We start from the raw sequence: 26,751 nt of genomic DNA on the forward strand, positions 1-26,751 counted from the left end.
TTAAAACTTTTGATTGAAATTTCGTTTAGGTGAGACATTATATTCCTATTTAACATCTGAAATAAATTTCACCCCCTTTTCACCAGTGGAGATTGCTACAACTCATTTAAAATCATAGCTTAGAGAATGCAAACATTGCATGATAAAACATTTCTAAGAAAATATATATTTGAGACTACAAAAGATGTAAAACAACAATGATAAAACAAAAATTACACGAACAGAAAATAGCCCTTACGTTTTTACTCAAAAGTCCCTAAAACTCATCTTTGGATCCACATTCTTCCCCCTTCCTCGTCCCCGCCCCCTTCCCCTTCCTCTCCCTCTGCCTCTTCCCCTCCCCCTTCCCCTTACAGAAAATGACTTACCGTGTTTCACCTCCACCAAGGAATGAAGCAACTCATCACACAAAATGCACCCCTGATACAGTGTTTCACCACCACTGAGCGGTGTGTTGTTCTTGTTAAAATCCACCTCAATAATAGTGGAGTCACACGAATCACACCTCTTACCAGTTGTGCTGATCCTGTGCGCTCCTTGAGGCAGCAACACCAGGCAATTGCACAAGTTGCAATGGAGTCGCCATTTTGGGGCACTTACTGGGTCGAGAACTAGGGTTCCCGTGCACTCGGGACATGCGCACACACCTTGAGTTATCATGGAGTGGCGGCATGTGGGGTGGGGGCAGAGGAAGCAGGGCATGCCAGTGATGATGCCCTTTTTAGGGTTAGTGTTTGGGTTTATTGTGAGAGAGGCAAGGAGATTGTCAATGCCTTCGAATGGGGGACTGTTGTAGCAGAAGGGACAGAGTGGGAATGACTTGGCATCGGGGCCAGCCATGGAGAATAGGAGCAGCTCAAAACCGTCCAATGGGCATATTAGTTCTTTGTATAGCTGAACAAAATATACCCGCATATTAGGAAAAGCCCTCATAAAATTTGCAGAGAAGAATTTTTTTTTTTTTTCTAAAAAGCATTTGCATCCTGCTTCCAAGAAATTTATGTATCATTTCCTCTCAGCTTCTTTGGTATTTTGAAACAGAATCTCTTCGTGTTGAAAAAAAAAAATTCAAAGATATTATGATGATGCAATGATGCGGGTTGAAAAGATGCAATAATGCAAAGATAAATATATTTGGTGTCCCATCCATTAATTATGTACTGCTAGCATTACAAGCCATCAAAGGTATTTAGTGATGCAATGTCAAACCATGCCCATATTTTAAAGACACCAATCTTCCTAAATTTTAAACATTGCTTTGTGAATATTAGAAACTATTAATGATCTAAAATATCACACATCAAGCAGATTTTTGTATCAGTCAGAAGATACTCCTTGTCACTTTCTCATTGTTCAGGCTGGTCCCAAGTCAATATGATGTATTTGTGTTTAAAAATTCAATCAATAAAATAGAAGTTGAGTGATCATGAGGGACAAAAGGTGACAGCTTAAAGCAGCTCTCCTAAATGACTTCCATTAAATCTAGCCCGTTATAAAAGGCACATGTCAGCAGTCAGTTCATGCATTTGAAGCAAAGGACATAACAAACTGATTGGAACAAAATAAAAATTCAGCTGTTTGAGACTTCAGAGGGACAAACTGAAATTTACAGACCAATCTGTGAATAACGCATAATAAAGTGACCTCCAGCAAAGTTGCCTCATATTCAATGGTCGGGTTCAATACTAATAACATAAATTTTTTGGGGAGGAGTGATGTCCCTCAAACATTCTTTTTACCTTAAAAGGGTATTCTTTTGGTATTGTGCTTAACAGTATAAAATCTAGTAGACATACCTTGATAGTGCCATTTTGAGGGAGGTTATAAACCTCCTCACAACCAATGCAGTATAGTCTTGTCGGTCGAGTGGAGATGTATTTCATGTATTTGCTGCACTTTCCGCATTTACTAAGTAGTCGACCCGAATCAGCCAGAGGGGAGAATTGTGCTTCAAACAGTGCATCCATGTTTTCTATCTGCACAGATTAAAGTTTTAGGTAAAAGGATATTGGCACCCAGGACACTGATATCAACTGACAGCAATCATTACAGACCAGAGATGGCCCCATTTGTTTATTAACCAAAGCACTGTAATGTAAACCAAACATTTCAAGTATAGTACTAGATAAATACCATTTATATAACAAATGCATACCAGTTTGTCACTGGTCAAATGCCACTTGTATCTCTAATAGGGCTTCTATTGTAAATAATTGATTCTTTGTTGCATAACTAAAGCATAAACATCTTGTGCAGGCCAAAAGGACTGCAAAAAAATATAAAATATCTTACAGATACAGCTGACATTTGTTGACCTGATCATAATGGTTGACTGGAACCCAATTTAGTTATGTTTGCCCAATTGTTCAATAAATGGAGGTCAAGAGATCTGGATCTGCAATTGGCACCAGTACTGACCTATCTAGCATTTTATTTTATATTTTTTTTGTTTTTGTTTCGTTGAAATATAGACTAAGCTAGTGATGCTCTAACATCCGTCATCAAGAAACAAAAGAGGATGAAAATCCAATATGAATAAAAAAAAACCAACCAAAAAGAACAATTTAAATAACAGATCAGTTGCAGGTCAGTATATCCTGATCCACTAGCATATGGGATAAGTCTAATGATGAACCCTGCTACCCCGGCATACAGTGTACCATTTGTCTGAAAACACTTCATATCAGCTTAATCAATAATGGTATGATAAAAGTAGCATAGCACCTTTTTGACAAAGTAAGAGAATTTCTGTCTGAACTGTTGCAGTACGTGCTGGACTACTCGGGTGTAATTGGCTTTGCCTTTGGCAACAAGGGTTATCTGGTGCTCAATGAAACCACGTATATCAGGTAAGCAGAGGTCGGGATCGATACACTGGTATCCTCTTATTAGAGTGGTTCCCAGTACTGTTGGTGCCAGTCTCCTACCTGAATGGACCTGACAAAATATGTAATTACAGAAAAAAAATATGAATAAACTAAACAAGGTCAAAGACAAAACCATGCTTATCTGATCTCTATTTCCTATACAGATACAATTTCAAATGTAAAAGTGAATGTAAGCAAAAAAAAGTATATTGTAAAAGAATGAAATTAAATGGTACCTGAACATAATTGCGCTCGCATATGTTATTAATGTGTACTGCAATTGAAGCATCAGTACCAATTCCATGCTTTTCCATAAGGGATATCAGTTCACTCTCACTAAGATAATCTGGTGGCTTTGTGCTTCCCTAATAAGAAATATAACCATGGAAAATTTTAACTATGTCAAAACAATAATGAAATATATCTAATAAGAAAAATGAATTTAATATTGGAAAACATCATGCAAACCTCCATGAAACATAGAAAACAACATATATATGGTGCAAAACATGAAATTGTTCTCGACCTTGTTATGTTCTTCAATTTCTTCTTCTTCAAAAACAAAAACACCCAAACCGCACCCCCTAGTTGTCCCTCTCTATATAATGCAAGGCAAGGATAAACAGTTTGGACACTTAACAAGAAACTGGGCATTTTTGTCTATGATCATATAATATAAAATTGGTTTCTGGGATAGTATTATGACACTTTTTTAATAACAATTAAGATGAATTTTGCCCCAAAATTGGCCTTGTGCACTTGCCCAACCTCATAGCACCCGATGCATCAGTTAAACTTGACTCCTGTACCTTCTTTTCCATTCTGTACAATTTTTGGTATAACACAATTTTTCTATAAGAAGTATTCTCTTGTTTTAATGTATAATTTTGACTTGGTACACACTGCTGTAACTTGTAAATTACCATTGTAGAATGCAATATCTTAGATTATAACTCGATCCAAATCTTTTGATAAAGCCCTTTTAGCTCAACTTATTCGGGCCTCACAAATAAAACAAATCAAAACATGTAGGTTTATTACCTCATTAAGGTCGACCTTGGCAATATTTATTTTCTCACCCTTTTTAAATTGGGGGAGATTTTTCTCACTAACAGCCAGCCATGGCATGATGGATGTAAAGCCTTTAGAGCTGACACGTTGCCCCCCACAGCTGAACATCTCCCCACCACACAAAAAATCAACAGTTGTCCTAGACAGAGGCAAGAAATAAAATAAATTCCATAATCCATATTCAAATTTTTTGTGATAATTTTATTAGTTATTCCTGCATCAGCCATACATCCCAAATTTTTTACTCATATCCCCAAAGTTGCCCTCAGTTTGCAAAAAATTCAAAAAATGTCCCTACCACTGGCCAGCAGTACATTTCATAGATTACTGCTGGAAAAGACAGCGGCAGTTTAATTTAATTACCACTGGCAATTCTAGCTGTAATATAATGGAGCTCTAGTGGAGTGGGAAAGTATTTGGCCTCTATTCTAGAGGTTCTGGGTTTGATTCCTCCTTGAAGCGCTTTTTTAGATTAATTTTTTAAATATATGAAAACAAGAAAAAGAAATGTCATTGGCGTGAATCGAACCCTAGTTCTCTTGGGTGAGAGTCATCAACACAAACCAACAAGTCACACACAACTTTACGCTATATTTCAATTTTTATTTATTATATACAACAACACTTCGTATCTTTTAAATTTAAATTAACATAAATTGATTTAATAACTATATTTACTTGTTATACTTTTTCGTTATAGTTTATGATTTTATGCACATGTCATAGTTTAATTAGTATATTTACTTGTTTGCTATTTATTTGGGCTTATGTTATATGATTATTGTTTTTATTTGATAATTCCTGTTATGTTCGTTAGCCATTAATAGGTAAGGTAGCGCACATGTAAAGCTAATTCTTGATGGATATAAATATGAAAACACCTATACTTACCAATAGATTTGTCTTACAAGATTTATTTAATAGTGCTATAAATGTTTTCTACTTCATTTGATTAAACCAACTATGTTGGCAATGTTTCAGTTGTGCCATTACATTTTAGAATTTGTCAGTCATAAGGCCACCACATAGTAATGAGCAGAAAAAAGGGTCCTCTTCAAAGAATGAATTCTAACTGCTGATCATGAACTACTTCATGAATCACGAGTGATGAGCTTATTTTCTAATTTTTCAAATTTGCTCTGTACTTGACAAAGAGGTTGAGAAACTCATTTTAGTGTTCAGAATTCACACAAAATGTACTCGCAAAATTATAAATTTAGAATGTACATGCATCATGCAAGAAGATAATCATGATAAAAAAGCGGATTTGTTGCTTGAAGCAGATCAGATGAACTTTTATGTTAAGCTCATGAACCCCCTTGGTGAGTTTATGAACACCCTAGCTTTTACTTTTCTCTTGTATCGTTTTGAAAACAAAACCACATAAAATTTACCTTGTGTAGCGGCAATCAGGGCTAACACTTCCAATAAAATGCTGACAGATGTATTGGTACAATCTCCAGGCATCATTTCCGAGCATATCTTCAGTGGCAGGCCTCATTGGGGTAATGGGAGGGTGGTCCCCTGCATCGTGGCCCTGACGTGGCTTTGCAAAGCCATCAACTAACAGTACCCTAACTTCATTTCCCCAGATAGGGTTATTTTGTTGGGAGATGAGAACACTTCTGAAATCGAAGGACGCAGGGTAGGCTGTGCTTTCAGTTCTTGGATAGCTGTAAATTTGACGAAAGATAGTCGCTTAGTTTCTTTTTCAGTATGCAGGGTCAGTCTGAGTCTCAGACAAGCAAAGGAAAATTTTAAAGTGCTAGAGAATTCAAATATTCATGTATATATATGAGTATATCTCATGTGCTACAGCATTTAAGGTTCTGTATGTCTTATACACAGAAATCAAACATCCAATTAATTCCAATGCTCCAACCCTTTCTCAGATTCTTCAAAATAGGAAAGCTAACAGTTTCCTTCTCCTCCAGGGGTAGTTTCGTCAATTTCAAAAGTAAAAGTAGAGGTAATATAAGATATCTTCTATGTTTTTTAGGCATAAAGGTGACATTTCCTATTTTATGTGGGGTTACTAATAATATTTTTTTTATAATGCAATGTTTTTGTTCCATAGAAACACAAAAAGTACTGCTTGATGGAGAAAGAAAACTTAAGGAATCTGATGCTTTTAAGACCTGATAAAACCTTGAGTGTACAATCGCTCAGCCAAGTGCATGGCTGTGTGCGGTCCTATCCCTAAAGAACTAGAAGCAACCTGAAAAAAGTTGTAAGTACATAATTGATATATGGTTCTCCACAGTTAGGTGACAAGTTGGAATGTAAAAAGGACTCAAAGCAGTGTACGTCAGTACAACAGCTTAAAGTGTTTTTTCATACTCTGACATAACAAGTATGTGTCTTACAACATTAGTTCAGTAAACAATATTGACCAAGAACTAAATATATATACAATACTATCAAATATGTACTAATAAATTTGGACAATAACCATTTACAATGGTACCTTACAATAAGATAGAAAACATTGCTGACTGGGTGGGGTCGGTAGGTGGGGACAGGGATGGGGGTTGAGGGTATGGTGTACCAACAAGAACAGTCAATACAAAGCACCATTATTGTCTAGATAAAGAAACTGACACTGTTATGTGTACCTTAAGCATATTAACTGTGTTAAGGCCAGATGGCCGACCCTTGCACTCTTCTTTCGTAGACACGTCAGTCACTTTTAGCATACCATCATTGACTACCATCTTTTGAAACATAGTTGTAACCTAGGAATAAAAGAGAGACATTGAAGTACAATTATATTTTTTGAACCATGTAGTAGTACAAACATTTGACAAAACATATAGCATTTTAGGGATATCAAAAGAAATTGTGGAAGATAAAATTTGCTAAATCTTGTCTGCAGTTCAGCATATTGAGGCCACAGTACTCTCTCAGCTCATAATAAAGGGATACAAAGTATAAACGTAGTGAATATGAGTTTATATTCTTTAAAAGTATAATACTTGTCATGCAGCTAACCTTTGTGCTTTAAGTAACTCCACTAACTACTCACAAGACTAAAACGAGTACTACATCAATTCATATTCTAAACATAAAACTTACACCAAGATCAAAAACACGATTGCGGTTCCACTCCAGCTGTAGCTCATAGCCGTCTTTGAGAATAACAGGACTTATGTACCAGAATTTCTCTGGCTTAAATGTGCTTATTTGCATGGAACGTTGCACACAAAAACCAAGCGTCGGTGTCTGACATGGGCCATACCTAGAAAAGAAGAAGCACACAAATTGAAATTAGAAAACATGAAGGATTGAACAGGAATCTATTGCTTAAATACAGGAAAATCCTTGTAGCACCTTACTGGATGTTTCCAATTCCTAACACCACTTAAACGATAGCCGCCAGTAAGACACTACAGGGAATCAGTTAATCTAGCTTAAGCCCATATCAACTAGATTACAATGTTGGTGATGGCCAAAACCCATTTACACTATGTCAATAGCAAACTGGTGAGTGGTGGTAATATTTTTACCTTGTCATTATTGTCTTTCATTTTCTCTTTCCATTCTCTGGATTTGGTTTGTTTGGGGAACCGAATTTGGTTTCAGGTCAAATGGGCATATATATTTCCTCTTCTATTGTAATCAAGTGCTTTAATTTTATCAAAATAATAAAAATGAAAGTGCGAAGGGGATATATAACTCACGAAATAACCCTAGAGTCAAGATTCCCATACTTCCCCTGAAAATAGCGTGTCTGAAACCGTGTAAATGCCACCCCCACTTTCAAATCAATCTCCTGCCGTGCGTCTACAGAGAGTGACTCATCCTTGTTGGGTACACTTAGGGTGTCCATTGCATTTCTTATATCCTTATCAGTTACAGAGGAAAAGCGTGCACGGAAAATCGTCCTCCCAGCTTCATTTTCATTAATTCCAGTTGACTCAATTACTAAGGCACAAAAAAAAAAAAAAAAATAACACATTAACATATTTGGAAATGATACTGGTATTTTGTACAAAGATTCTTAACTGGAATCTTGAAACAGAGACCGGTTTGATTAGAACTCTCGAGTGATCCTTTTTTTTCACACATTCTTTGGTTTTATCCTGAACTTTATCCTGCTTAATTGCCGACATTAGGGCTCTGATGCAAATTTAGTTGATTAAACAATAATTTGGATCTTGGTTACACAGTTTAGAATAAAAAAACTATAGCACAATTGCAAAATCAGAAATCAACTGAGGCTAAGTTGGGCTGGATTGTAGTACAAAAATGAGGGTTAACTCATTCGAAGCTCAATGAGATTACATAGGGTTAAAGGCAGAGTTAATTGAAGATAGTATCATAACAGTCTGGTGCTACTGGTCAGATTTTGACATTTTCTACCTGTATGTAATGGCTTAAATGGGTACCTTCGTAACATATATTTTCTCCTTCGCGGTCACAATCCAACCAGAGTACCAAGTAGGAACACCCCCGTGCTTCATTTGAAAGATGCCTACATATATGTGCCTTTTCAAAACACAACAGAAGGATTGTTAGATACATGTATTGCTTGGAGAATTCTGATCAACTCAGGAATATTAGGCATATAGTATGAAATTGAACTTCATTTTAAATTAGATATAACCTAGTTAACCCTCAGCTGTGTAATAAGTATCAACTTACCCTTAATTGTGCAATTTATAATCCATAGTGAAGCCATACAAGTGCCATAGCTTCAGGTACTGTCAGTACATAGAGTAGGAAAAAGTACCTTGGGGTTACATTCGGACTTTATTACTGGAGCTTCAAACAAGTCTATTGGATCAGTTCCTTCCCAACTTTGGTATGCATGTGGGAAATCAACACTGGATATGATCACAATTATCAATATAAAATATATAACCAAATTAAGATAACCTATCTTGAAAGAAAAATTATCAATTACATTAGATAACTCATTGCTCATTTTGAAATGAATGAAAATAGGCCAGTTATACCACAGAGATGTTCAATTAAATCTCAGTTGCCCCTCGAGGCCTCCAATTTAGCAATTAAGTTTCAACTCTATACAGGTTTTGCTTAGATAATCCTCAATTTTGCAATAATCCATCATCTTGACCCAAATTTACCCTTGATTATACTAGCAAATTCCAAACTTGCCAGAAGACTCCATACTCATACTATACTAGTGCACTACTATCTCCTGGATGGTATATACTAAATTCATACTGTGATCATGCTTATAGCTGGTATTGTTCCCAATCCGCTATGATAATCAACATCTGATCCTAATGACTTTCTAAAAACTTAATATGTCAAATTGATGTATACACACTAAACACACCTGAAGACATGACCAATGACCGACGTCACTTTATATTGCGCAGGGCCTCCCCTGAACATGCCTTCAAACTCATGCACTTCTGTGCTACCCCTCCGTGTAGACATCTGTGTCAGAAAGGCCATAAATCAAAGCAAAGAAATAAAAAATATGAAAGCCTTTAGCGGAACAGTTCGAATAAACTTAATAACAGCGGATGATTATAAATGAGCTAAAAATAAAAGAAAAGCACCTGACCACCAGAAAGAACAGAAGCAATTGAAAGAGCTATGCTAGGTTTCTCAGCCACCTGAAAATGAGAGAGTTGGAGTTGAAGGAGGTATAAGAGATCGGGGAAAGGGGAAGAGCGAGAGCAAGAGAGCAAGAGAGCAAGAGAGAGGGTTACCATAAGGACTTTAGGCGCCATGGCGAAGGGATGCTATTGCTAGCGGAGGAGAAGAGCAGCTGTACAGAGCTTAAGGCGGGAAGAACCGAAGAATAGAATAGAAAGAGAGGAAAAGAGTCGAGGAAGCGACCAGCGAGAGGATCTACCAGATTGAAAAGAAAAGCACCTGACCACCACATAGGTTAACTTCCTTTTTCTTTGTATTAATTGCTCCTGCTCGTTCAAAATTTCCAAATCAATTTCTCCGTTAAAATTTTTAAATTATTTATTTTTAAGAACAATCAACTGCTAGCATTTCTAGCCGATTTTTTCATTAATCAAAAATAAAAATAAAAAATATCTGTACAATGCTGATGTTTGGTACTCGCGAACTATGCAAAGTTTCTTTGACAAATTAAAAATTGCAAAAATGAAAATTATCTTCTCCTTTCTTTTTATAGCATTCCTTCAACAGTATTTCAAGATGAGAGTAATTTTAGGTTTCTACTGATTAAAGAGTTGAGTGCATAATTAATGATGCATTATAGTTCTTCTTCTTCAAAAGAAAGAGAGAATTACAGTTGAGATTATTCAAATTAAATGAAAAATTATGGAAATTTTTGTAAATTTTGATGAACTAATTATAATATGATGAATAAATAAATAAGTTTGCCAACCATCATATTTTCTGTCGCGAGTCTACAAATAGTGACATTGTGTTTAAATCTCACCGCGGAGAGTGGGGATTTGGGATCAAATTTAATAGGCTGCACTGGATTTTTCTTATTTTTTACCGTTCATTAATTTTTATATTATCATTGTTTTATTTCACATGACATAACTCTTTTGTTCACTGCACCTTTTTATCTCATCGACACTATTATAAATTTCCCTATAATATTAATATCATCACACCTAACACGGCATGAACTGAGTTTTAAAAATCATTATTTCCTGTAAATACATTGTTAATTTAAATTAAGTATTACTAGAATTAACTATACTTGGTACCATATGCAAGGTGCGTTCATTCCAGTGTTCAAAACACGGAGATTTTAAAGCATACTTCTATGTTTAAACTTTTTTTTAGACCCACTGTCAATAGATACTACATTACTACTATAATAAAGTTGTTCTGTACAATTTCACCATTTACCATGTCAAGTCCATTAGCTTTTATTTTATTTTTACTCTTTCAATTTCTTATGTGGAATAAAATAAAATGTTTACAAGAAGAAATCCATGCAAACAATTTGTTCTGGTTAAGACTGAAATGAAAAGTTTCCATCCAAACAATTTAACACTGCAGTTAACTAGTAATTTACTGAAATCTTTCCTCTTTTTTTTTTTTTAGTACATCACACTCCAACAAAACGTATAGAATAAATTGAAACCCATTTTGAAACCTCGCAATTAGAGAGCCAAAACTTCAACGGCAAAGAAACAATCGTCATGCAAATGCTGTTATGACTTGCTTTCCATGAATCAAGCTGCAGGCTTAGCAGAAGGTTCATCTTGCGGCTTCATGGCTGGGAATAGCAGTACCTCCTTGATATTTTGAGAATCAGTTAATAACATGGCAAGGCGATCAATGCCCAGGCCCCACCCACCAGTGGGTGGCAGACCATACTCCAGAGCAGTGCAGAATGTCTCATCTAATGCCATTGCTTCATCATCACCTGATTGCCGATCCTTGAATTTTATTTAAAGAAGCACCAGTTAGACTTAGCTATACATACAAAGACAACAGAAGCATCATTTGGTAATAATTAACAAATATGATAACAAAAAGAATTCAGGGAAAACACTCCCATACTGTCCAGTTGACAATTTTTTGTGTTTGTCAATCACCTTGACTAAACAGTACAAGAACAGGACACCTTAATAGATGATACCAATATAGCAGTTCTAGTATTTACTGCAAACTTTGGGTGGAACACTAAACTGATCATGACCACCCCATTTGTTACGATAAAAGTGAAGGCAGAAGTGTGCCATAGATTGCAAGTGGACCATCCAATCTTAATAAAATGTTCTAATCAGATAATAAAATCTCCCCTAAAATAACAAGGTTCAATCTGGACTGAGTGATTTTCATCGTATGGCTCAGAAAAACTATTGCAGTAGGTGCTACCAGTTTTATGGCCAGAAGATAAGGACTACACTATCAGCACAAGACTGACATCGCACCCCTCCCCCCACCAAAAAAAAATATAGAAAGAAATAAAGAAAAAAACACTGCAATATTTTACGATGTTCAAATAAATTTTATTGTTACACCCACAAAAAAAATTATTTTATTTTACCTTCAGCTGTTCCTCAAAACGTTGCCTTTGTACAACAGGATCATTCAACTCTGTGTATGCATTGCATAGCTGAAAGGCAGAAAACAACAATAAGAAAAGACAAATATGAAGAGAATAATCTTCTTCAAGTTTTGGACTAGTAAAACAGCAAATCAAAACAAACCTCGTGCTTGTTGATGAAAAGCTCAAACCGCTCAGTAAGGCCTGGCCGCTCTCTATGGTACTTGGCCAATGGGCTCATTATCTCTGGATGGTTGATAATAAATGTAGGGTTCACGCATGTTTCTTCAAGAAAATGACCGACAAGCTGCGAGAAGTACAATAATATAATTGCTTTCATTAACAAAAGACAATATGGAAGTAACAATATATTGCTTTGGAGGGTATACGAGTGTAGAAAAGAATTTTTGTACTAGATTTTGCAAAAAATGCTGATTCATCAAACATATAGCCTTCTATGAGTAGATTATACGTTGTCAAAGTATCACCACAAATTGAAGGGGCAAATTGAATATAGATTTATAACAAACAAAGCAGTTATACAAAATAGATAACATATAAGAAACCTTGTCAAGTAATCTAGCAGTGGTTTGAGGAGGTGGGCACTTGACATCAAACTTAGCACATGCACCTATTAAGTACTTGTTGGTCTCTTCACTTGATAGATCGTTTGGTATGTTTAGTTTCGCTATTTCTTCTAATCCTTGTATCATATCTAAACGCCTGTGACAAGAATCAAATGAAACCAACTTTGACTTTGATGTTTTTAAATACAAAGGTAAGTAATTATGAAAAAAATGTGTTTAGTAAAACAAGCACAAACCTAAAAGGTGGGGTGAAGTCGATCTCAATAGGATCCTTGTCAACACCATTTGAATGGTACTTGATCTTATATCCTCCAGTCAATTTCTTCACCATACCTGCCAAAATTAAACACAAAATAAAATAAAATCTAAAACTAGAAAAATATAAATCTGCATCTCATAGATTAATCATGTGATTGGGTATTTGACCATTACTCATGCACACATAACTACATTAAGGAAAGTAACAACCATTAATTAGTCAAATATAATTGCAATGCTCTAAACACCAAACCCTTTTGATACAAATGTTTGGATCTTTTTGGATTCATAGTGACAAAAATTTAAAATAGCCACACACCCTAACATGAGATTTTGACCTAATATGGCTCCTATTTCAATTCATTCAAAGTAATTGGATCCTTCACTCTGTTCGAGATTTTCTTCCCTTCTTCCACTCCATTGCAAAGAGTAACTAAGATCAATTCAGTCGCACTTTCATGTTCCAATAGAAGACTTGTTCATTTATGATCTAAGGAAAAGACTTCTCTTTTACTAAACATATGCAGATGAACAGTATTTTATATAATTTCTACATGTATTGGAATTAATCTTCATTTAAACAAGTATAACCTGATAGGAGATCTTCTGTAAGCTTCATTATGTCATTATAATCAGCATATGCCATGTAGAACTCGCAAGTGGTGAACTCAGGGTTGTGTGTCAGGTCAATGCCCTCATTTCTGAACTGCTTGCCAATTTCATACACCCTGTCCAGGCCACCCACAACCAGCTCCTTGAGGTATAGCTCAGGGGCAATGCGCATGAACAACCGCATATTCAGGTCATTGTGATGGGTCACGAATGGACGTGCTGCAGCACCACCAGCAATCATGTTCATCATTGGAGTCTCCACCTGTAACATATTGTTTACATTTATATCTTACAACAAATTAAGAACTGATGGTACGTGATGTGGCACTGCCACATTGTGTCCCAATACCTAAACCACCAGCAGATAGGCTTACAAGAGGGCTTTTATATAAATTTATAATTTATGATATCTGCAAGCAATATGAATAGTACATAAGATAAAAAAAAGGGAAAAAAGAAAAAAAGATATCTTCCCCCATATATTATAACATCCCAGTCGGGAAAGGTTTTAAGGGATGAAACTACAGTAAAAAAGTAATTTATGACTACCTCAAGGAAATCACGCTCATTAAGGAATTCCCTGACAGCATTAATAATCATTGAGCGCGTCTTAAATATATTCCTCACTTCATGGTTTAGCATAAGATCAAGATATCTCTGTCGGTACCTAGTTTCCTGCACAAGATCACCAAATAAAACACATAATAGTTTCATGGCTGCCATTCATTTCCTTGTTTCCAGCTGGTAAATAGAAGTGAAAGACAGTAATTAAAACCTGATCCTTCAGAACATATGCCTCAGGATTCCTTGGCATTCCCGGAGTCCAAGGCTCAGACACTGCCTTCCCTTCAGTTTTCTGCCAAAAGTAGAAAAGTGTTACAAATAAGAAGCTTTCAAGCAAAAGATAAAACCAAACTAACAAAGTGAAATACAATTTTGTAAATCAGCCTAGCAATTTCGTATAATAGTTATATTTCCTTTTTCTCTATATATCACCTTAGAGGCTCCATGGTCAGAAGCTGGACCTGCCTTCTGGCGAGGCATCATATGAAGGCAAGGGGAAAGGACCAGAAACTTATTCGGGAAGATACTTAGCTCACCTCTCTTACTCTTACCTGTTGCATAATACATTAACATTGATATATTGATTAACAGCTTTCACTCTCTCACATTATCAAAACCACACATACCCATACAAAACATAGAAAAGTTAACTTTGTATCTCATACAAAACAAAATATCTCTTGGCATTCCCCTATTTGTTGCTAAAGATACCAAATACACCCATCCTCATCCGCCTTCTCATAATATATTAGAAAGTAAAGCAAGATATTTTGGGTGTCTCCAAAATAAGAGTAAAACAGCATGTATAGAGGGACAAATGAAATAATAATTGTTTTGCAGGGCATTGATATTACAAAAGACATCTTTAAAGGGGCAAGACCGGTCATTACTTGTATATCTTTAAAGGCACAAATATAATTTCTCAATACAGGAGCAATTGGCATACTAAAAATTTTCCTTCGAGTGGCAACATATAGCCTAGAATTCTGATAACTCCCAAAGTGGCAGAAAGGAAAAATGAAGTTATGTGATAAGTATTACCTGGATATCCGCAGATACCAACAATATCACCACGCTTCACATTAGAGTGATACCTTGTAAACTCTGTTTCATCCATTTCTGAACCCCTACAATCACAAGGGAAAACAACACAACAGTACCTTTATAGTCTGTAAGAAATAATTATGTTTTGAGTATTACCCAGTTGCAACCCTCTTGGGAAATATAAACTGAAATCATAACAAAAGAATAAGAAAATCAGGCTAATAACTCAGAACCCAAACTAGATCTTTTCTTTATCTTGAACATAAAAAGGGAGCTTATCAGGGTTAAAAAGGAAAATCTGTCACATTCAACATATGTGCATTTTCCATGATTTAATTCTACAATTAAGTTTCTTTTTTTTAAGTTTCACTTTGGTGTACTTCTCAAAAATATCTAAAAAATTTTGGGCCACCCAGATGCAAAAAGCACAGTACAAATATGAAACTAAGGAAAAAATATAAGAGCTACTGGTTAAAGTTCTTGCTATCCAAAGCATCTTCATTATGTTATATGAGAGACAACAGTTGATAAACATCGGGAGACTAACAAAAAGATAGCACAATAGGAACTTAAAGCAATAAATAATAAGCTTGACTACTTGTTTGGAAAAACACAGATAAAGCAAAATAGTTGAGTAATATGCCATTATATAACCAAATATCTATCACCTTTTTGTTAGATTAGTAAAAGCTAAAAAAAATATACTCAGTTGATCAAGCTTAAACTTTTGTTTAATAACTTATGCAAATTATAAATGAATAAATAATGATTAACCATAGATATCATTAAGAAATCTTAGTTGCTACACTACATAAATTAATGTTTACATTGTATAGCTAAAAAGATCACGTTACTTGGCATCCGCCATGACTTGAATTTTGACACCACCACCATAGAGATCATAAAAGAAAAGCTTTGATGAGGATGCTCTCTTATTCATAATTCTTCCTTTAAAGAAGCAAAGAAAAAATGTTAATGATCTTCATAAATATAAAAACAAAAATAATCAGGTGCAACCGTTTCTCATGAACTTGGTCAACAAGTTTCTGACAGAAGTGACCATACAACATGTTTTCTCTAAAGGAGATGAGCAGCCTCAATTTAACAGAACTATTATGCACTGCAAATCTGCAATGTACCTGCCACACTAACTATTTCGGCAGCACGCTCTCCATCAGCTAGACTCCCAAACTTGTTAATGTACTCAACAATTTGCATGCCAACCTCGAACTTATGCGGGTATGGATTTAGCCCAGTGGCCTTCAGCGCAGCAAGCCCTTTCAGCCTGTTTTCATAATATTGCTGAAAAGAAATAAAAGAGCATAAATAATGTAAACCTACTCTATTTAATGTTGTTATAGTATCTGTGGTTAATTAGCAAAGGATTGTATCAAAGAACTGTAAAAAGCCCCGTCCCTGGTCATTAATTTTGAAATTAATGAACAGTTGAAGTTGGTAAGGATATCTTGATGGCTAAAATTTATAAGGGTGCTTGTGAATACACACATGCTTCTATCCTTGCTCCTTGGACACTCACTCTTTGATGTGAGAGAGAGATAAATGAAGGAAATATATGGGAAATCCAAAAAGTAGAAGTGACATTTCACGCATTTGCAGGGATGTAGTGTACATTTTAGAATTAGAACAGTGTGACCACCAAATGATTCCATGCCATGGTTACAAATGGAAGTAAAAGAAAAGAACAAAACAAACCGTAGGGTCCATTTCATCGTCATCGGCAGGAGGCTTCTGGGACTGCGAAGCCGCAGCTGCAGCAGCCTACAAATTGAATTAAAGCATCAGTGAACAACTGCCTAAGAAGGTAAAGTATTACATTTTCTATTAAAATTATTTTGAAAAATCCGGACCTTATTCTTCTTCTCCTCGTCCTTGAGCCTTTTCTCCTCCTCCTTTTGCTTCTTCTTCAGCTCCTTCTTCAAAGCACTAATTTTATCACAGTCAACAAGAAACTAATAAGATAGAGCTACAAAATACAATGACATCATGGACTGAATCGGTATCTAACTCATATTCCTCTTTGAGATTTCCGACCAAAATAAGGGGAAAAATTAAACAGCGGAAAATGAAAAAATGAGGAAAGGATTCTTACTTTTTGCTGACAGTGCCAGTGGACAGATCGGCGAGCTTGTCAGTGGTTTCTTCTGTAGGGTCCATTGAAACCCTAATCAGTATGAGAAGAGAGAGAGAGAGAGAGAGAGAGAGAGAGAGAGAGAGGAAAGAGGGTTTTGAGTAATGAGAGAGCAGGGACGGAGGCGAGGCGGGGGTTAAGCTTAGAAGCTTCACAAGATAATATCCAATTGAGGCTCTTGGCGTTTCTTTGGGCTGGCTGGAGGCCTGGAGCTGTCTTTAATAGGTGTTGGGCTTGCGTTGTCTTGGGCGTCAAGCTGGGTCACGGGTCCCACTTAAGCTTCCTTGGACGACAAGCATGCACTGACTAGTTAGTAGTTACTACTTACGAACGAGGCTGGTACCGTATCACCCAAAAACCACTTAATTTGTAATCAATCAGTAATGACACCACATTTTCTTTACAAAATTTCCAATTAATGAAGAGTGTCCCCTTTAAGCGTTTCATCTGACGACTGACGACCATTTCATTTTTTTTTTTTTTTTTTGAAAATATGTATCTTTTTTTGTTTTGAAAAATGTGGAACATAGAATTTATAAATAATTTCTTAATAAAAAAAAACTTTACTGCATAGTTTCTAAATAAAAAAAATCTCCTACATCTCTGAAATTGAATTAAAAGTTACCATATCATATTAGAAATTCTAATAATACCAAGAATGTAGATGCTCTAAGCTCATAATAAAATAGGTTTAGTGATCATACAAACCAATAAATATGTCAGGGCCGACCTACACAATTAGCCACATGAGTTTTTAAGGAAGGATGAAGAGATAAAGGCGGATAGCCGTTATAGACAATAATGTAGCCCAAAGATGTTTGAAGGTGCTGAAGCTGAAAAAAAATTATTATTGTGTATTGTCCATTGTGAATTCAGCTTATAAACACTGATGATTGTAACGAATGCTGTTATGCAATTAAATGAAAATCTATTCCTTTTCTATCTGTTTCTTCTTCTTAATTAATTTTCCTCTTAATTCTCCCTCAATTTCTTCCTAAATCTTTCTGATTTCGTTGAATGGCATCAATCAATTCAAGGACCAGTTCTTGTAATTGAATCACCTGCTCCTCAAATTCTTTGTAGTGTTCCCTAATTCAATTGGGTCACTACAGATAAAAACTTGAAGAACAATCAAAGATAAAAAGCAATTTTAAAGCATATAAATTCAGACAAAAATTGCCCTTCTTCACTTCACTCTCAACACAATCCTAGCCAGTATAATGTTATAGCTGAAGGGAGAGAATATGTAACTTTATTCTCTCTGATAACTCTTTCTGGATTTTAGTTTTCATATTGTCCTCTTTCTGAGTAGAAATGCCTCCACATATATAAAATTACCTTTTAGTACCTCCATCTCTTCCACATATATAAAACAACATTCACACACTAGACTAATTACCGAGTTCATAATCCCTCATTCATTTTTGTTCCTTTTTCTCTTTTAATAAACTAAAAAATTAAGGGATTAATGATATCTGAACAAGATAATTTTGCTTGATTCAAATTGTTAAATACTTCTTAATTTATTTTGTTTCTGTTTTTAGTAGTATTACATATACTTAATGTATGGGTGTCATTGATCACAATATTTGGGAGCATTGTGATTAGTTGTAAAAATAAAATTCGCTAAACTGTTACAGAAATAATAGACTATCTAAAAATACTAGTGAAAAAACATATGAGATCTTAAAAAGTTTGACCCACGAGATCATGATGTTTCAAGGCATCTTGCAAGGTATTCAAGGTTATTTTTGGTTGAATTTCAGGAGTAGACCTAGGGTGTTCTTAAGTTAAATTAATTTTAATGCATTCATTTTTTGAACTTTTTTTGACCGGAGATCACCGGAGAAGGAGGATTTTAGAAGAGCAAGAAAAGGGAAGGGAAAAGATCTACACCTCAAGTCTTGTGATCTACACTCCAAGGTTTGCATTAATCAAATTATAAAAGCAAATTTGGAAAAGATTTACACTGCAGGGTTAGAGCAAGAAAAGAGCAAGAAAAGATCTACACTGCAGGGTTAGAGCAAGAAAAAATCTACACTCCAAGGTTTGCATTAATCAAATTATAAAAGCAAAACCTTGCATATGTAGAGGCAAATTTGGAAAATGAACTAGTAAGAAAACACGCACAACTCATCTTGATAGCATTCTATTCAAATCCAATAAACCAATTAAAACCGGAATGACATGAGAATAGCCTCATACATTACTTTTTTCTGAATTGAATTTTATTAAAGAATTAAAGATTTAAGTCTTAAATAAAATAAGAATAATTATATGAATCCCCCTACTCCCATCCCCCCATTATCCTCTCATCTCTTAAACATATTTTAGATGTAAATTTTTTTTTTCAATGTCGTCCACATTTCTCACGATCTATGAGGAATTTTGCGAATCTAAAACTACGAACGTATTCTACGCAATTTTATCTTTCAAATGAGATCCATGATGACATATTTTCAGGCTCATCGTCACACAAATATTTATACCTCATCGTGCAAGTATTTATCCCCAATCGTGGACCCCGCATCTCCTCATCTCCCCATCATCCCCCCTATCTCTTAAATAGATTTTTACTTTCATAAACTAACTTAACTAACTAGTTTAATTAAATTTATTCAAAACACTGTGATATTCCAAGTTTAATTAAATTCATAGGTATAAATATTTGAAAGATAATAAATTAATACTTGTAAACTAAGATATTAATACTTGCATGTCTAACTTGATATGACTATATCAGGGGGTCACTCAAACTACATGGAGAGAAGAATTATACACGTTTTTAGAGGTGATTTTTTTTTCAATGTCATCCACATTTCTTATGATCTATGAGGAATTTTGCGAATCTAAAATCACGAACATATTCTATGCAATTTTATATTTCAAATGAGATCCATGATGACATACTATCGAGCTCATCGTCATACAAGTATTTATACCTCATCGTGCAAGTATTTATATCTATACTTGTAAGTATTTATCCTCAATCACGGACCCCGCATCTCCGCATCAACATTCTCCAATCGTCCCTGCATCAACATTTCTCTAACAAAAATAATTGACCACATAGGTATAAATACTTTAGTACATAGATATAAATACTTGTAATACTTGATATTAATACTTTTAAATGTCAGTAGTGTCATATGTGAAAAATACTAAGCATAAATACTTAAATGACGAGGTATAAATACTTGTGTGATAACGAGCTCGAAAGTATGTCATCATTGATCTCATTTAAAAGGTAAAATTGTATAGAAGACGTTCGTGATTTTAAATTCGCAAAATTCCTTGTAGATTGTGAAAAATGTGGACAATATTGAACAAATAAAATTAAAGAGATAATTGGAGATTGAGAGTGGAAAGCCAATTATCAGGGCCCATAAAATAAATGTATGTTTACCAAACAAAAAGCAGACCAGAAAAAAAAAGTCACAGCCTTAGTCTATACTCTATAGTACATGATTGGATGCAAAATGAATTGCACCAGACAAATGTTACACGTTACACACTACTCTGGTGATCCCTCATCTGCGTCATCATTGTTATCTGGTGCTGAGTTTTGGGGTATAAACTCTTCACCTGGGTACATGTTCTGAAATAACTGCACAAAAAAAAAAAAAAAAATCAAATTGAAGTATTGAACTACACTACCAGTTTAACTCTATTTATTTATTTATTCTTTCTTTTGTTTAGAGCAGGGAGGAGGGGAGAGCTAGCTAGAGATTCATAATAGTCCTAACTGAATTTAAAAATCTTTTAGAAAAGAATATTGAATTCTCAGCTGTAAAATACTTCACGACTTGTAAAAATTATCTTACACAACAGCAAGAACTTGAAACATGCATATGATGTTTAGTTAAGCAATGGCAGTAGATTTTGGAGTACCTCTTTAGTAGTACTCAATATATTTTGGTAGTCAAGATTTGCATCAGGCATAGGGCAAATTGACATGGCATCATCATACGAAGCCTGAGATAAACATGCTTTTCATTAGCAAACTAGAGGGACATATCTATCGAAACCAATGTTACCATACTACCCTCACACAGTACCGGTCATAGCTGGTAACAGCACACCAAAATTGGTCTGTACTGACCTAGTACAAAAATCCATTTATTAAATAGCATTAAAGCTGGCAATTGTTTTGCTTTTCATGTTTTTAGTTCTTTGCCAGTTAATTAACTGTGAGCTGTTATAGAATTTATCTGATTTAGTGAACTCAGGTGCCTGCAAGTACTTCTACCTTGAACATATCAATGCTTAGATCCAAAAAGGAGCTATTTGGAAGTTGTGAAAAGTTTTCACATAGTTATAATCTGCATGAGCATTTCTCATTTTCACAAATTACACCCAGCCTTGTTTATGTCATTGCAAAAGCACACAGTCATATCAATGTTATATCAAGCAAACAAAATACTTCCTCACTTTTTATGCAAAGTTTCAAATCAATATAAATACCTGGCTGCTTTTTCTTTCCAATTTGGCTTAGAAAAAAGTGAAGCAAAAATAGTAGCAGGAGATATCATCAAACTCTGACACAACGTACCAATTTGCAAATAAACATAAAGGTATTTCGATATGAGAAATGTTGGATGGTCTTTGCAAATATGAAAAAAATATGTAATATGGGAAAGAAACCCATAAAGGACACCATCGTACCTCTCTAAGCTCCTGAACAAAGGTACAGCTCCATAAAAGAGTCGGCTTTGTCTCTCCTTCCTCCTTTGTCTGTGCTGCTACACTCCCTCCCTCCTTCGGCTGCGCTTCAACACTTTGACTCGATAACTCAATGCTATTAAAAAGTGCTTTAATGGCTGAATTTATGTATACTTTCCCCAAAACAGCATCTTCACACAGTGTGGAGAGATAAACTATAAAGCTGAACAGATCAAAAGTAGTAAAAACGGTCAGGTTCAGTACTAAGTAAAAGCATCACTTCACTCACCCAATTCTTCTTTACATGGATGGGAGAGAAGAAAAGGAAAGGAGATAACAGAAAAAAAATGGCGGAAATGTAGTACATGTACAGACTTTGCTTTAGTACCAGTAGTACATCTGCAAGGTTCAGTGTTAGACTATTTGGATGTACCTTCCATTATTTACTGTAAATGTGTTTTCCCTTTTATTTCCCATTGACTTTTCTGAGAAAGAAATCAAATAATTCAACATATTATACTCACAATCCAGGGGGACAAACAGCGACATTCCCACTAAGTTGTAGAGCCCGAACTGCTGTCAACTGCTCCTGGTGTAGAGCTGTATTGAAATTAACACAAAGTATATTAAGCTAATAAAATATGCAGAACATGATAGAAAATATTGTAGAGTAACCGACAAATCATTGCCAACACCCATTATTTACCTAACAGGCAAGGCATAACTGAAAGGCCAAAAGTTGGATTTTTTTTCTTTTTTCTTTTCTATACTTAGTGGGCTAATTGAATGAAGCGTTGGAATTCAGAGTACAAAACCAGACTATTACATATTTCATTGCACTAAGAGGGATTCATTAGGGTTTTGGTCTATTGAACTGAGACTTAAAAGACAAAATATGATTAAGAGAAGGAATTTGTCTTACATTTTGGGGGAAATACAAGCAAAATATTTGCTAAATTAGACTCGATGGATCTGTCTGTAATGCACACTCCTCTTGCAACCAGACTTGGTAATTTTGACGAAACTAAGTTTTCGCGAGGTATAATTGAAGTTGGAATTTGGCATGATGGGTCCAAAATCAGCTTAGAGCTGAATATTTCCTGCCCAGATTCCAACCTAACACCTATGTACTTGGAGCTTTCCTGTGTGGTATATACAGAAATATTTGCAGTTGTCATGGATAAAGAAGGATAGTGATGCTATACTAATTAGGTATGTAAAGATATGGCATGCGTATATACAGCTAGTGCTTCTTTAATTTTCAGAAACCTTATCTAGGCTTAACCGCTTATCGAGGGTCGTACTATTTGAAGTCTCAAAAGTGAGATATTAGCATACCTTGTCAGTAAGGATGTCAACGACAGGCATGCGCAAGACCTAGAAAAATGACACATGAGAACCATTAAAATAGGGAAAAGAAAACACAACCGGAACAGGCTATATTGCAAACTACTTTAAGGACTTAACCGTCTTGCAAAAGTATACCCAACATTTATAATATTTGAGAATCAACGAAAACACCAAAAACTTTTGTAATGTTTTGCACATTGCATCCAAACACCACTAGTTGGGTCTTGTTCTTAATTATTAGTCCTTTGAACCTTTCTACATCACCATGTACCAGCCTTTAGGTTATCGCAGGTACATACCTAATTTTCAGCAGAGAATCTTACATAGAGAGCACCTTTGACAGCAGCACAACGGCAGAAAGCTTGAGGCAACTCCCCATGGCCATACATAGGGTATATAAAAGCTCCTACTGCATTAGGAAACCTGAAATAGCAAAATAAACATTACTTCTGCATACCCCCTGAAAGAATAGGATGCTACACATACCCTTTCAGAACATAACATGTATCTTGTTTACCTCTTTTTCAGGGTTTATCACTAAGCAAACAAGGAAGAAAGGTCACGTTTGGGGCTTTTTGAGAAAAATAAAGGAAATGAGCAATGTGGTGCTGTTCACAGTAAATGGCTCCGATAAATGGATTTTCGAGGAAATTTAATTATGCATGTCACAAAATAGAAACTAAAGGTAAGTCCAAACTTTCATCCGACCTCCCAATGGAAGAGGAGTAGAGAGAAATTGCCTCAATCCCTTCTCGAGTTGATAAAACCCTTTTGCAGGAATCACCATTGTCTTGCTCATAATCAGTCATAGCAATTGCATATAACACAAGCCTACATAGATTTTTGAAAATAAGTCACAAGCAATTAGCAAGTTCGGCAACTTCAAATATGTTTTCCCCCTAATTTTCCTCAAATAAGAATCAATATTGACTAGTCTACAAACATCACCCAATCGTAAACAGTATCAATGTAGAAGGAATTATTCTGTTTTAAGTGAACACAACATTTTAACTCAAAAAAGTGCACACAATTTGACTAAACTAAGTCAAGAAAACCAATTTGAAGCATGTATGCACTGGTAATAATGCCATTGGAGTGACTGCTATAAATGCCCATAGCCAAAGCAATGATTTGATATACTGAGCCTGACTTAAACCCAAACACTGTTGGTCCTAATTTCAATATATCAGAAATGTTGTCTGATCTTCACAAATACCAGATTATTCTACAGCAGTGCAAATTGCAAAGAAAAAATTTCAGAATGTCGATTTAATTAATTTTATAGAGAGTGAAGTTCAGAAATAACAAAGAAAAGATACATACCCTCTAATCTTAGGTGGAAGCCGTTGCTTTTTGAGAAATTCAACAAATGGCATGTCTAAATCTTCCTCTGGTATCATCACACCTCCTCCCTCACTCGGCTCAGTAGTGGCACCAGAACGGATCACTTTAATGTGGCTTTGTACCAGTTGAAAAAACTTCCAAATCTGCCTCCTCTCTGCATACCCTAGACTCTTATCTATAAATATAGATTGCCTTGAATCAGGCACGGAGCACAACTTGCCATCCCTGTATACTAAGCTAGATTCTACACTCTTGAATTCTACATGGTGGTTTGCACCAGATCGACGTAGAAGATCTACTGTTTCCTCCGCACAGTAGAGAACTCTTGGGCTAACGAGGTCGACTAGGAAGCTTCTAGAAGGCTCTGGAAGGGGCTGGGAAGAAGTCTCAACATGGGAATAGAGGTTAGGAGTTGAAGTAGAAGAGGATATATAAGAGAGAAAAGAGGGGAGAGGAAGGGAAGAGAAATGAGAACCGTAGAAAGGGTTGGGGTCGACATGGAGGACAGACTTCCCCACGACGGAGGCTGCGGCGGCGAGAAGGGAGGCGGAGAAACTGGTGCCAGAGATTATGAGGTCAAAAGAGGTGGGATCGATCATGGGATAGTTGTCAGAGCCGGTTGTGTTGGTGGAGGTGGAGATCTCCGCCATGCCTTGATCCTGAAAAGAGAAGCATGTATCCAGTGTTATAAAATGCGGTTTTCATGCGGTATGCGGAAGGCCACCGCATACTGCATATACGGTATATGGCTGCATATGCGGACTTATATATGCGGATTTTAAAATAAGAATTCATATATATTTGGAAGCATAATCTCACAACAGGAATAAGAATACAAACATTTGTATTCATATTTTAAAATCCACTGATTCAAAAATCTCACAACAGGAATAAGAATTCAAAAATTTGTATGCATAATCTCACAAACATAGCTTTGCATAATCTCATATATAATTTTAAAATAAGAATACAACAGAATACAAAGGATGAAGATGAAAACACACTCACATTTCGGTTTGATTTAAGAAATTGGTAGATACAAGTATCTCTAAACTTAAGCTTAACTAATATTTGTACAGTACCCCTCTATCTTTTCAAATATACAAATTCAATAGAAGAATCCAGTGTGCCAGTAACCAGAATGCACTGGTAGCTGCCAGCACTAGTGTCAGAACAGCAAATTGGTACAAGCAACAGAAAAAAGGGGTTAAATTAAACAGTTGAAGCATCAATTCATTGTTCAATTCAACAGTGCAACCATCAATTTGGTTCACAGTCAACAGAAAAAGGGGGTTCAATTCATTGTTAAATTTCACAAGGACGTCAAACAAGAAAATAAAATTGGTACAAGCGATCAAGCAATGAGCGTTGGCTTACAATAGATCAAGCAATTCACAGCGTACAAGAAAGAGTGGCTCAACCCACATACAACAGCAAGCTCAACACAGAGCAAAGGAATGCTTTAGAAGTGGAAAAAGAAAGAAAACACACTCACGTTTCGGCTTCCTGACACTATTGATCAGAAGTCAGAAGCATCAAGCCAGTAGCGCCGGCTTTGAGTTTTATTGAAGGACGCGCTGGGATGGAAGGAGAGGCACCGATGGGTGAATAGGCGGAGGAGAGTGAGAGACGGAGGGCTGGAGAGCTGGAGAGCGATCCGTTACCCGTTTTGGTGGCACTCGGTGGATCTGTTTTGAGAGACGGAGGGCTGGACTTCTGTCAACTGGAGAGAGGAGAGAGGAGAGTGCGAGACGCAGAGAGAATTAGATTACAAAATTTCCTCACCTGAGATGTCTTGCAATACCTAGCCTAGTACATAACATCATAACATAAAAGCTACAGGCCTACAGCCATTGTGAATTTGTGACTAGAAATGAAAGGAAATAAATCTGCTACGATCTTGTAAGGTATAACGATTCCAAATCCAACCTTTTATTTGTTTTGAGATTCGTGCATAACAAACAACTTTTATGGAGATTCGTAATACTTAAAAAATGAAAAGAAAAAAAAACATGACCAAAGAAGTATATTTTAATAAAAAAAATTGGACCAGAGTAGACACGTGGCTTCGCCTCCGTGAGAAATTACCAACATAAAAGGTAGCAGCTCACCAACCAATCATGTGGTGTTGATGTTGAGGCCTAGTTGTCGACCTGTTCCAAGATGGCAAACATTTTTCATTTCTACTCTCAAAGATCCTGAGATTAAACACAGTCGCCACTTCAAATGTCAAGGTAACACTAAATCAAAATTCAAATAACTCTTAAGAGT

The 26,751-nt window shown here is 35.7% G+C and overlaps 4 protein-coding genes across 7 annotated transcripts in view; all 4 read right to left on the reverse strand.

The window, feature by feature from the left end:
- Positions 1-12,217, reverse strand: part of LOC144569785 (large ribosomal subunit protein eL32z-like) — a 55,331-nt gene extending 43,114 nt beyond the window's left edge. Inside the window, exon 1 of the mRNA XM_078320260.1 lies at positions 12,211-12,217. The gene's annotated coding sequence lies outside the window, so the exon portion shown is untranslated. The remainder of the gene's footprint in view (positions 1-12,210) is intronic.
- On the reverse strand, positions 136-9,763 carry LOC144569781 (DNA topoisomerase, type IA, core). Of its 2 annotated transcripts, XM_078320253.1 has the most exons (15): positions 9,626-9,763; positions 9,473-9,529; positions 9,244-9,347; positions 8,671-8,764; positions 8,327-8,426; positions 7,619-7,862; positions 7,014-7,176; positions 6,554-6,673; positions 6,077-6,156; positions 5,333-5,611; positions 3,909-4,077; positions 3,104-3,232; positions 2,725-2,937; positions 1,797-1,976; positions 136-894 (listed from the first exon to the last, which is right to left on the reverse strand). In XM_078320253.1, the coding sequence occupies exons 1-15, from the start codon at positions 9,644-9,646 to the stop codon at positions 247-249; spliced, it is 2,601 nt and encodes an 866-aa protein (XP_078176379.1). In that variant the 5' UTR covers positions 9,647-9,763; the 3' UTR covers positions 136-246. The 2 variants fall into 2 exon arrangements, with proteins under 2 accessions (XP_078176379.1, XP_078176381.1); XM_078320255.1 differs by lacking the exons at positions 8,327-8,426; positions 8,671-8,764; positions 9,244-9,347; positions 9,473-9,529; positions 9,626-9,763 and adding an exon at positions 7,964-8,133.
- LOC144569782 (lysine--tRNA ligase-like) lies at positions 10,857-17,282 on the reverse strand. The gene is made up of 15 exons (XM_078320256.1): positions 17,086-17,282; positions 16,844-16,919; positions 16,689-16,754; positions 16,115-16,277; positions 15,830-15,923; positions 14,973-15,058; positions 14,364-14,482; positions 14,143-14,223; positions 13,917-14,042; positions 13,347-13,629; positions 12,734-12,830; positions 12,477-12,633; positions 12,074-12,217; positions 11,911-11,979; positions 10,857-11,296 (listed from the first exon to the last, which is right to left on the reverse strand). Exons 1-15 carry the CDS (start codon positions 17,148-17,150, stop codon positions 11,090-11,092), a joined length of 1,833 nt encoding a protein of 610 aa, XP_078176382.1. The 5' UTR covers positions 17,151-17,282; the 3' UTR covers positions 10,857-11,089.
- Positions 17,283-20,486: 3,204 nt separating this feature from the next.
- Positions 20,487-26,260, reverse strand: LOC144569761 (rab escort protein 1-like). 3 transcript variants are annotated; one of them, XM_078320232.1, is made up of 10 exons: positions 25,976-26,260; positions 24,460-25,139; positions 23,845-23,967; positions 23,460-23,559; positions 23,125-23,163; positions 22,709-22,928; positions 22,311-22,386; positions 21,790-22,009; positions 21,016-21,099; positions 20,487-20,731 (listed from the first exon to the last, which is right to left on the reverse strand). In XM_078320232.1, the coding sequence occupies exons 2-10, from the start codon at positions 25,128-25,130 to the stop codon at positions 20,639-20,641; spliced, it is 1,626 nt and encodes a 541-aa protein (XP_078176358.1). In that variant the 5' UTR covers positions 25,131-25,139; positions 25,976-26,260; the 3' UTR covers positions 20,487-20,638. The 3 variants fall into 3 exon arrangements, with proteins under 3 accessions (XP_078176358.1, XP_078176357.1, XP_078176359.1); XM_078320231.1 differs by having other exon boundaries at positions 25,858-26,260; XM_078320233.1 differs by lacking the exon at positions 25,976-26,260 and having other exon boundaries at positions 24,460-24,854; positions 24,956-25,115.
- Positions 26,261-26,751: the final 491 nt, after the last annotated feature.

This window comes from Carex rostrata, chromosome 18 (genome assembly GCF_964058835.1).
Source record: "Carex rostrata chromosome 18, lpCarRost1.2, whole genome shotgun sequence".
NCBI classification, from domain to species: domain Eukaryota; kingdom Viridiplantae; phylum Streptophyta; class Magnoliopsida; order Poales; family Cyperaceae; genus Carex; species Carex rostrata.

What these genes read in the sequence shown, in the direction of transcription:
- LOC144569781 (XM_078320253.1), bottom strand. Translation starts at nt 9,646, where the DNA reads ATGGCGCCTAAAGTCCTTATG. An exon ending in GTCATTGGTCATGTCTTCAG is followed by an intron (nt 8,765 to 9,243) that starts GTGTGTTTAGTG and finishes GATCATATCCAG; the next exon opens with TGTTGATTTCCCACATGCAT. An exon ending in AGTCCGAATGTAACCCCAAG is followed by an intron (nt 8,427 to 8,670) that starts GTACTTTTTCCT and finishes TGTTTTGAAAAG; the next exon opens with GCACATATATGTAGGCATCT.
- LOC144569782 (XM_078320256.1), bottom strand. Translation starts at nt 17,150, where the DNA reads ATGGACCCTACAGAAGAAACCACTGACAAGCTCGCCGATCTGTCCACT. An exon ending in CTGACCATGGAGCCTCTAAG is followed by an intron (nt 14,224 to 14,363) that starts GTGATATATAGA and finishes TACTTTTGGCAG; the next exon opens with AAAACTGAAGGGAAGGCAGT. An exon ending in GACTTCACCCCACCTTTTAG is followed by an intron (nt 12,634 to 12,733) that starts GTTTGTGCTTGT and finishes TTCTTGTCACAG; the next exon opens with GCGTTTAGATATGATACAAG.
- LOC144569761 (XM_078320232.1), bottom strand. Translation starts at nt 25,130, where the DNA reads ATGGCGGAGATCTCCACCTCCACCAACACAACCGGCTCTGACAACTAT. An exon ending in TACTCCTCTTCCATTGGGAG is followed by an intron (nt 23,560 to 23,844) that starts GTCGGATGAAAG and finishes TTGCTATTTCAG; the next exon opens with GTTTCCTAATGCAGTAGGAG. An exon ending in TTGTTCAGGAGCTTAGAGAG is followed by an intron (nt 21,100 to 21,789) that starts GTACGATGGTGT and finishes TGTTTATCTCAG; the next exon opens with GCTTCGTATGATGATGCCAT.